We start from the raw sequence: 10815 nt of genomic DNA on the forward strand, positions 1-10815 counted from the left end.
TCGTTGAGCTCGATGGCCCACTTCGTTAGCCTTCCTAAGACCTTGAGCTTGAGCAGGACTTACCTCAGAGGTTTGTTGGTAAGGACAATGATGGTGTGAGCTTGGAAGAACGGGCGGAGCTTTCGGGCTGCTATAACCAATGCATAAGCTAACTTCTCTATCTCGGAGTACCTCGTCTCTACTCTCTGCAATACTTTACTAACATAATAGACGGGCCGTTGGACCAGATCTACTTCTCTTATCAGCACTGAGCTGACCACCTCATCACTCGTTGAGAGGTACAGCTCTAAAACATCACCCACCTCGGGTCGGGTTAAGATTGGGATGCTGGCGAGGTGCTTTTTGAGCCCGTCGAACGCGAGTTGCCACTCTTCGGTCCATTCAAAGCCTTTGCTTTTTATGGCCTTAAAGAAGGGCAGGCAGCAATCCACTAACTTGGACATAAAGTGTCTCAGAGCGACTAACCGGTCGTTCAGCTTCTGGATCTCCTTTAATTTCCAGGGTGGTCTCATCTATAGGATGGCTTTGATTTTGTCCGGGTTGGCCTCAATGCCTTGTCGGTTAACGATGTACCCTAGGAATTTACCTGACGTGACATCAAAGACACACTTGTTGGGGTTTAGCTTCATATTAAATCTACGCAAAATTTCAAAAACTGAATGTAGATCTTGTATTAATTCATGTGAGAATTGGATTTTGACAACCATATCGTCTACATAACACTACCTTTTTGCCAATTAGTGGCTCAAACAGTTTGTTTACAAGTCTTTGAAAAGTGGCTCCAGCATTTTTCAATCCGAAGGGCATGACCTTGTAATAGTACAGGCCAAACTCGGTTATGAAAGCAGTTTTCTCTTCATCAGCTGGGTCCATCCTGATCTGATTGTAGCCCGAATAGACGTCCAGGAAGCTCAGCAACTCGTGCCCCGAGGTCGCGTCCACTAGACGGTTGATCCTAGGAAGTGGGAAGCAGTCCTTTGGGCAAGCTCAGTTCAGGTCAGTGTAGTCGACGCACATGCGCCATTTACCATTGTCCTTTTTCACCAGAACGGGGTTGGCCACACAACTCGGGTAATGAACCTCCCTGATAAAATTGGCTGCAAGGAGCTTTCCAACCTCCTCGCCGATCGCCCTCCACCGCTCTGGGGCTAAGTTGGTATTTCTTCTGTCTAACGGGCCTAACTATAGCATCAGTGTTGAGCCTATGAGTTATAATGTTGGGGTCTATGTTGAGCATTTCTACCACTAACCATGCAAAAACATCTAAATTTTTGAATAAGAAACTTACTAGTTGAGATCGCAGGGGTTCTTCAACAGAAGCACCGATCTGAATTGCCCGAGCTGGGTCCTCTACCGAAGCTGGGATGGGGATGGTCTCTTCGGTAGGCGTGGCTCGCTCCGCGAACTGCTCTGTAGGTCGTTCTAGCTCGAGGTCATCTGCTACCTTGGCCTTTCCTTTGAGGGCGGCTACGTAGCACTTGCGGGACTCGAGCTGATCACCTCGCGTCACTCCGACTCCGAAGTCTATAGGAACTTCATTGCTAGATGGTAGGTGGAGACTATTGCTCATAAGGCGTGGGTGATGGGCTGCCTACTATCGCGTTGTACGGGGAGGGGGTCGCGACCACCAGGAACTCGTCGTTGAGCCTTACCACACTAGGCCAGGTTCCGACCTCCACAGGTACAGTGACTCTCCCTAAAGGCCTGACCTCCTCACCGCTGAATCCCACGAGTGGAGTGTTTGTAGGCTTCAGATCGCTTTCTCAGAGCTGTAGCTGATCGAAGGCTGCCTTGAAGAGAATATCCGCCGAGTTGCCCAAGTCGACTAGGACGCACCTGACCTTGAAATCATTGATCTTAATCTTTATGACGAACGCGTCATCATGGGGGAAATGGACCCCTCGCTCATCGTCTTCAGTGAAGAATATCGGTTCCTCCATCCTTTGCCGCTTTGGGGGTTAAGCTCTTCCTTGGCTGCCTCGTGGGCTGATGACCGAGCTGCTCCTAAAGTGCAGCCCACGACAATTGATCCCCCGACAATCACATGGATGGTCCGCCTAACTGGTCTCTCGTCGGGAGGCTGCCTCTGCGGCTGTTCTGCTTGTCTGCTGGACTTGGGAGCTTCTTTGCTCTGCTCCCCGTGCCGACCTGCTTTATTATTATTATTATTATTATTATGCTGTACAAAATTTTTCAGATGTATGTGACGGATAAGTTCTTCTATCTTGTCGCAGAGGTTCTTGCAGTTTTCGGTACTATGACCGTGGTCTCTATGGAAACTACAATACAAGTTTTTACTCCTAACATTGGGATCGGCCTTAAGCCAAGGTGGCCACTTCATATATGGGGCGTCCTTGATCGCCATGAGGATCTCGGCCCGCTTCATGTTGAGGGGTGTATAATCCCTTTCTATTGCCGGAGCTCAGAAAGGCTGAATTGGCTTTGCCCCCTGAGCTAGGTCCTTCTTCTTGCTGTCACTTGGAGTTGGGGGTTCCGGTTCCCTTTTTCTTTTTTCAAGGGCCTGCTCGCCCTTCTGCTTGATCTCCTCCTCGGTCCCTATGAACCGATCTGCCAGTTCGAGGAACTCGGTTATGGTCTTGGGTTGGTTGACCACCACGTGCCATCTGAACTCCTTGTGGATAATGCTCCGCTTGGCCGCAGTAAGCTGAATAGCAGGGTTTAGGTTGGGTATCTACAGGCAAGCGTTATTAAACCGCTTGATGTAGTTCCGAATGGACTCTCCTTCCCTCTGGACTATGCTGAGGAGGCTTTCTTGGGTCCTCGGGCACCTCTTACTAGTGATGAAGTGGGAGGTGAAGACCTGCACGAAATGCGCCCAGCTCCTTATTGAACCCAGCGCGAGGTTTTGGTACCAGGTGCGGGCTACTCCCTTGGAAGTAGTGGAGAAGGCTATGCACATGCAAGATTCACTCGCCCTGGCCAGATGCATCTGGGGCTAGAAGGCGTCAACATGGTCGTTGGGGTCAAAGGACCCATCGTACTTATCCAGCGGGGGGAGCTTGAAGTCCCTTGGCATGGGGACAGCGAGGAGCTCCGGGGACGGGGGGAGGGGACTGAAAGAAGTGGTGTAGCTTTTACTTCTCCTGAACTTATTTCTACTTTGCCTCTAAGCTTGGGCAGACTGTGGGTGGTGGCAGTTCGACGAGCTTGGCGGCGTCTCCGCTGCTTCTTGGCCGGCTCGGCGTTGATGCTATTGGCCTCGGTGTTTCTGAGCTCGATGGGCCTAGGGGGAGGTAGGGACGATTGTCGGTAGCTACGAATAGAGGGACCTTGTTCCAGGTCGTCGGCTAGCACTTCGAACCGGTTCTCTGCAAGTAGAGGTTCGAAATGTGAACGCTGAGGTGATGCTGGTCTAATCGGCTCGGAAGCCCCCGACCTGACTACAGGTCGCGAGGCGGGGGTAGGGAGTCTTTCCTTCCCTCCATGAGATGATGCCGAGGTCTCTCATCGGTGGGAAGGGAGTTCACTGTGACGGTGAGGCTTGGTTGGCTGCAAAACTGGATGTCGGGGAGGGAGTGAAGGAAATTGTTGTTGATACTGATACTGGGACACTTGGTGCATCACTTGCTGCTGGTGGAACTAAAGATGCTGGAACTGTTGCATTTGGGCCTGCATGGCTCGCATGCACTGCATCAGGTCTTCGAACTGACTTTGGCTGGCCACCAGAGGGAGGATGGTGGGTTTAGCGGAGGTTGTTCCAATGGCAGAGGGTAATGGAACGGTCACGGGTGCCACCTTCAAGGGCACATTCAGACTAGGTGCCCCATCCACGGAGAGGGGAACGGTGAATTGCTCGATGTAGACGGTGGGTAGCTGGAGTTGTTCCTCTAGGGTGTTTTGGCATCCGGAGTTGCTAGAGGAAGCCATGGTGATGATCAGTTCTTTGAGGGAAGTTTCACATAAGTTAGAGGAATGCCTTTTGAAGCGTTTCCCACAGACGACACCAAATGAGGTAGCACAATTTGGGCACTCCTAGCTGGCTGAGAGTTGGCTCCTAGCTGTGATGGATGGCACCTAAGAGGAAGAAGAAGGTGAAGGGTTCCCAGGGAGCTCTCTCGGAGGAAACACTCAGATGGCTAAGTTAGAACTCTGGGGAAAACTCAAAGAAGACAAGGAGTTAAGAGTGTTGAAAGTGCTAGCTTCAATACCTTTGCTTTGTGAGGGTCGGGGTCCTTTTATACTAGAGCTCGGTCACATCAGGCGTAACCGCCACTGCCCTAGCTGTTACTGCCAGGGCAGGTGTGGCAGGTGTAGGCTACTGCTACAGGCTGCCACTGCAAGGTACGGACTCGACAGGCGTACCCTGCTTTTCAGAGACGGCAAGCAGAATGCCGCCTGGCAAGGAATCCGAGCCCTGCCACCGGATCCGGGAGGTACGGATGTTAGGCAGATCTCCCTGCAGTCTGCCGAGCTACTGTACACCGAACCACCTGGGGCAAGTTTGCCTTGCACCGAGGGGCCGAGGTTCACCGAGGTGCCCGCATTGGAGGCGAACCTTAAGCGAGTTTGAGTAGGAGTCTCGACGGTGCTGCCCTGAGGTATTTCTCCCTCGGGACACTTAGCCAAAAGCTGGGGTGCTCCCTTCTTGGGAAGGGAGAGCTTGGGGCCCCTTAAGAGGAGCTCAGGTCTCAAGAGGAGCTCGGGTCCCCTTGCACGGGGTTGCTCGGGGAGCTCCGCCTTCAGGCTTGGGGCGTTCTGGACTCGGCGAGCTTGTTACGCCGGGTTGTGGCCAGACTATCACACTGAGTTGTCGCCTATGCCAGGTCATGTCCACGTGTCCCCGTACTATGAGGTCGGGCCAAATCACTCTACATTAGGTTGTATTAATTCAATTTGAAAAATGGGCCTATAATTGATTCAGTTAACCAAACTGTGAGCACCCCTAATTGATATTTTAAACCTTGTGGTTGATACCCCAATAATTAAGATGATCAATCGGATTGAGGTGAAGGATCAAACATGTGGAATTGCAGCCTCTCCAAAAATAATGAAAGAGTCATTGAATCTAAGCCACCTTATCTCTTACGTTCTTCACATTTACCATTTTTAAGCCCCGAAAGGCAATTTTCATTCAGTCAATGCTCAGAATGGAAATCAATATGTCATAAATCAGCAAAAAAAAAAAAAAAAACAAAGTAAGGATAAAAGTGACAACTAACCAGCCATAAATACCATCACCAAGCAGCATAGTTGGTTGTATTTGATACCATTATCATTTTTATATGAGTTATTTGATCATTTCAAAATACTATTTTTAACTTAATGCCAAATTTGATGTTTCAACTCTAAAGGGCAATGGTTAGTCCCCCACGTGTATTTTAGTTGATCTGACTATCTTTTCTGACGTAACAATTCATATTTAATGAAGAAATGACAATGGTATCAAATACCACCTTAATTGTTAAGGAAGCCAGTAGAAATCGCAAATATCAAAAAATGTTAATAACATTATGTTAATTAAATATAAAAAAATACATGAATATTTATAGACCTGGACGTAGGCTAGCTATAACCCTTACTACAGGTAGGCATGGCAACAAGGCGGGTTTAGAGTAGGGTGCCCTTTCCCTTCTTCACTGTATAGCTAAAATCCCCTATCCTTGTTCCCTATTGGGGATGGGGAATCCCTAAATTTTCTTGCTTTGAGATAATTGACTAAAAGTACATCAAATTTTAAGGACATTTTAAAAATAGGATTTTAGGAATTTAGAGTTATTTTAAAAACATGATTATGGGATCCTAGGGTTTTTGGAATTTGAGAAAAATTCAAAGATATTTTAAAATTAATATTAAACTTAAGAATATTTTAATAATTTAGCATCGAGTTGAGAGGGGGTTCAGAATATGCAAATTTGGTGTCCACCCCTTCCTCACTATGTAGCCAAATTTCACGGTATGGGGATTATTGCTTCCAGGCAACTGCTTAAAAGCACATCAAATTTCAAAGGTATTTTAAAAATAAGATTTTAGGAATTTGAAGGTATTTTAGAAATATGGTTATGGGATCTTAGGGTTTTTGGGAATTAGAAAAAGTACAAGGATATTTTAAAATTAATATTAAACTAACGTAAGAATACTTTAATAATTTAGCATTGGGTTCAAGGAATTATATACAAATTTGGTTTCCACTTGTCCTTGATTTGGGGCAAAATTATTTTCCGTATCCCATCCCATCCTCATTTAAGATCAAAGAAAATCCATCTCATTCACGATTTTAAACTACTTTACATTGTTTGCATAGCCATAAATAGCTCCCAATAAGAAGATTCCACGTCAGCGGTATAGTCACTCTCCACAACTAATTATTCTTTTGTGACCAAACATGTCCTTAAGCTTCTAAAAGAACTATAACCGTCTTAAGCCTCAGAACAGATACGTCTGTGAAATTTCTCATGGTTTCCACTTTCCACGTGTCAAGAAACCATGGGCCCTTGTCCGTCTAACACCGATGATCGCTCCCAAATTGTTTAAAAAATAGGAAAATGAGAAAGAAAAAGAAAAGAAAGGAAAAAAAAAATAAAGGATTTACGAAAACAGAGGGTGAGTATATAAGAGCAACCATAACTACCTTCTCGACTCGCAAATCTCTCCCATTCTTCCTCCATTTGTCCGAAACACCCCGATAAATCTTCCCTCTATCTTCTCCAGCTTATATCGCGCCCGATCCCTCTCGATCTCGGCCTGAAATCTCAGGAACGGACGTCGTAAGCCAATCTGTAACTGTCTCTTTTCTTGTTTGCTTTTCGAATCATACTTGTGTGGTTAACAGATTAGAAAATCTGAGTTTTTTTTTTTTTTTTTTCATTTGATTCCAATTGCATTTGATGATGGTTTCGGATTTTGAATTAGATCTGTTAATGAAACTGAAAGTTTTATGTGCTTAACTTCTTTTTGCTTTGGATAAATTCTAATGCCTCCATTAATTTCGGTACAGAAGTCTGCAATCCGTGTTTACTACTCTGCTATCAGTTCTTTTTTTTTATTTTTTTCGTAATAGAACTTGTCAGTTTTGTTCTGCGATCCCTTTTTCGTTTTCAGTTTGATTTAATTATAGGCTTACCGTGGTTAAGATCTGGTTATAATTTGGTTTCGTTAGTATCAGATCTGGTGTTTCACCTTCGAATTTGAGAGGAATCGATTGCAGATATTGATTTTTCTCTTCTAGTGACTGTCGTTTTAGTTTTGCGTGGGCATTCTTTCTTAATTCGGCTTGCTTATTTGATATGTATTTGTTTCCAACCTTTTTGTTCTCTTCATATTTAAGATCATGTTATTTTGTAGCAGTATATGAAATTGGATTCTAGTGGTTTTCTTCTGAAAAAAAGTTACATTTTCAAAATCTATTTTCCTTGCATCTAGTAGGATAAGCTTTCTGCTTGATTTATTAGTTTCTTTTAAGTTTTTGATTTTTCCCCCTTTAGACCTGTGCTCCAGATTTGGATCTTTCATCTCTACTCTTCTTCATTTTTCTTTGTTAGATTGTTGTACATGATGTCCTTTTTTGTTCTTTTGTTGTTTCTCCAAGGTTGTTGGAGGTACATTCTCTTCTCAACTTGGGTTCTAAATCTAGTTCTAAATGCTAATATCTGCAGGAGTTGCTTGGATATGGCCACCTATACACCCAAGAACATCCTTATTACTGGTGCAGCTGGCTTCATTGCATCCCATGTTTGCAACCGGCTGATCAGGAATTACCCTGATTACAAGATTGTCGTACTTGATAAGCTTGATTACTGCTCAAATCTGAAAAACCTCCTTCCCTCTAGGTCATCCCCTAACTTCAAGTTTGTCAAGGGAGACATTGCCAGTGCTGACCTTGTCAACTTCCTTCTGATTACTGAGTCCATTGATACTATAATGCACTTTGCTGCTCAAACCCATGTTGATAACTCCTTTGGTAATAGCTTTGAGTTCACCAAGAACAACATCTATGGTACCCATGTTCTCCTAGAAGCCTGCAAAGTGACAGGCCAGATTAGGAGATTCATCCATGTAAGCACTGATGAGGTCTATGGGGAAACAGATGAGGATGCTCTTGTTGGAAACCACGAGGCTTCTCAACTCCTCCCAACAAATCCCTACTCTGCAACAAAAGCTGGGGCTGAAATGCTTGTAATGGCATATGGGAGATCATATGGCTTGCCTGTGATTACTACCAGAGGAAACAATGTTTACGGGCCCAATCAGTTTCCTGAAAAGTTAATTCCAAAGTTCATCCTCTTGGCCATGAGAGGTAAGCCACTTCCAATTCATGGTGATGGATCTAATGTGAGGAGTTATCTCTATTGCGAGGATGTTGCCGAGGCTTTTGAAGTTGTTCTCCACAGGGGAGAAGTTGGTCATGTTTACAACATTGGGACAAAGAAAGAAAGAGGAGTTATTGATGTGGCTAAGGATATATGCAAGCTTTTCTCATTGGATCCCGACTCAGTTATTAAATTTGTCGATAACAGACCATTTAATGACCAGAGGTATTTCTTGGATGATCAGAAGCTGAAGAACTTGGGCTGGTCAGAACGGACAACATGGGAGGAGGGTTTAAAGAAGACTATGGAATGGTATATAAATAATCCTGATTGGTGGGGTGATGTCTCTGGGGCTTTGCTGCCTCACCCTAGAATGCTTATGATGGCTGGAACTGAAAGACATTTTGATGGATCTGAAGATAGCAATTCAACCTCTCATGTATCAAGAAATCCTAATCCCACCCGTATGGTGGTTCCAGTTTCAAGGAGCAACAGCTCCATTAATAGACCACCTTTAAAGCTCTTGATTTATGGTAGAACAGGGTGGATTGGGGGTCTTCTTGGAAAGATATGTGAGAAACAAGGGATACCCTTCGAGTATGGTAGAGGGCGCCTGGAGGAACGATCACAGATAATTGCTGATGTCCAGAATGTTAGGCCAACCCATGTTTTCAATGCCGCTGGTGTAACTGGGAGACCCAATGTTGACTGGTGTGAGTCTCACAAAGCAGAGACAATTCGCACCAATGTTGCAGGTACTTTGAACTTAGCAGATGTCTGCAGGGAGCATGGTCTCCTCATGATGAATTTTGCAACTGGGTGCATATTTGAGTATGATGCTGCACACCCAGAAGGATCAGGCATTGGATTCAAAGAGGAAGACAAACCTAATTTCACTGGTTCATTTTATTCAAAGACCAAGGGCATGGTAAGTTTGCCTATTGCCTCTTTTTGAATTTCTGCTTCTGTTTTTGAAATTTATACATGTTAATGCATACTTATATTTTCCTTGATGAATGTTCAGGTTGAAGAGCTATTGAAAGAATATGAAAATGTTTGCACCCTCAGAGTCCGAATGCCAATATCTTCTGACCTTACCAATCCACGCAACTTCATCACAAAGATTTCTCGCTATAACAAGGTGGTTAACATTCCAAACAGCATGACCATATTGGATGAGCTTTTACCAATTTCTATTGAGATGGCAAAACGGAACTGCAGGGGGATATGGAACTTCACAAACCCTGGTGTTGTGAGCCATAATGAGATTTTGGAGATGTACAAGAAATACATTGACCCTGACTTCAAGTGGGTTCACTTCACGCTGGAAGAGCAGGCCAAGGTAATAGTTGCTCCTCGAAGCAACAATGAAATGGATGCATCCAAGTTGAAGAAGGAGTTCCCTGAGTTGCTACCCATCAAGGAATCACTGATCAAGTATGTCTTTGAACCCAACGAGAAAGTCTTTACTGGGGAGGCAAAATAAGGATTTGGTGGCTTTAGATCTCAGGATTGACCCCTGCATTTTGTGTTAGTAGTAGGTTTTGGATTATCTTCACACTGTTACCAGTTCCAGTTATTCTTCATTAGTAACTTCATTTCACCCTTAGCCTTCTTATTTCTAGTGGGATAATTCCATGAGGACATCTTCTTTTTGGAGGAACGTTAGGTTAGGATGTATTTTTTATATATTTGAGGTCTTCGCTTGCAAGCATGTAATTTATTTTAAAATTTTAATTTATATGGTATTTTATTTCTAATTCATTCATCTTACCTGGTAAAGGACCGTTGCAATCTCCCTTCCTCTAAGAAGAGATTTTTCATAAAAGAAACAAGAGCATCTTTTTATCAAAGTGTTTTCAGATCTCTTTAAGTGCATATCTGTTCTTCTGGCTCAGTTTGGAAGGAGTACAAATACATATGCGTGTATTTTGTATGAATTTGTACTGTACGCATTTGTATTTATACTCTATCCAAACTGAGCCTCTGTAGCTATTAATCGCATAAATTCAATTCTTTGGCAAAAAGAATCTCGAGAAAAGTGTTGTGCATGTGGAAACTGATGCAGAAATCTGGAAAGCTTTATAAAAAAGGTTCTCTCAAGGCAATGGTGTTGAGTTGGCAATCTTGAAGCACGAAAACCTTCTCGTAAGCGCTGTGGGACGAGTTGAGTGTTTACCAAACAACTCCGGCGTGTGTTTGTGGTGCAATAGCATTCATTGTAGAATGAGAAAGAGAACGAGTCTCAATTCTTACTTGGTCTGAATGAGAATTTCAGCACAATCCGTTCATACATCCTTAATCCTTAGTATGGAGCCCATTCCTTCCTATAAGAGTGACACCAGAATTTAATGCATAAAAAATCCCCCTCTCTAGGAGCCGCTGCTATGCTGGTTAACAAGTAGAGGTGGCAATTGGGTGGGTTGGATTTGGGTTGAACTTCAAGCCAACCCATTTGATCCCACTAATTCGTTAAGGACTCATTTAAATAAAATTAAATGGGTTTGATTCAATCTAAACCCGTTTTGACCCAATCCAATTCGTCCAA

At 44.1% G+C, this 10815-nt stretch overlaps 1 protein-coding gene across 2 annotated transcripts; it reads left to right on the top strand.

Annotated features, from left to right (window-relative positions):
* The first annotated feature begins 6386 nt into the window (after positions 1 to 6386).
* On the top strand, positions 6387 to 10027 carry RHM3 (rhamnose biosynthesis 3). Of its 2 annotated transcripts, none has more exons than XM_088976528.1 (3): positions 6387 to 6725; positions 7614 to 9195; positions 9292 to 10027. In XM_088976528.1, exons 2-3 carry the CDS (start codon positions 7627 to 7629, stop codon positions 9751 to 9753), a joined length of 2031 nt encoding a protein of 676 aa, XP_088832654.1. In that variant the 5' UTR covers positions 6387 to 6725; positions 7614 to 7626; the 3' UTR covers positions 9754 to 10027. The 2 variants fall into 2 exon arrangements, with proteins under 2 accessions (XP_088832654.1, XP_088832655.1); XM_088976529.1 differs by having other exon boundaries at positions 6518 to 6737.
* Positions 10028 to 10815: the final 788 nt, after the last annotated feature.

The sequence above is a fragment of the Nelumbo lutea genome, chromosome 3 (genome assembly GCF_056320005.1).
Source record: "Nelumbo lutea isolate HS-2025 chromosome 3, American lotus-T2T, whole genome shotgun sequence".
Classification (NCBI taxonomy): Eukaryota; Viridiplantae; Streptophyta; class Magnoliopsida; order Proteales; family Nelumbonaceae; genus Nelumbo; species Nelumbo lutea.

Coding starts and splice junctions, on each gene's coding strand:
- RHM3 (XM_088976528.1), top strand. CDS start 7,627: ATGGCCACCTATACACCCAAGAACATCCTTATTACTGGTGCAGCTGGC. Junction 9,196..9,291: donor ATTCAAAGACCAAGGGCATG/GTAAGTTTGCCT, acceptor ATGAATGTTCAG/GTTGAAGAGCTATTGAAAGA.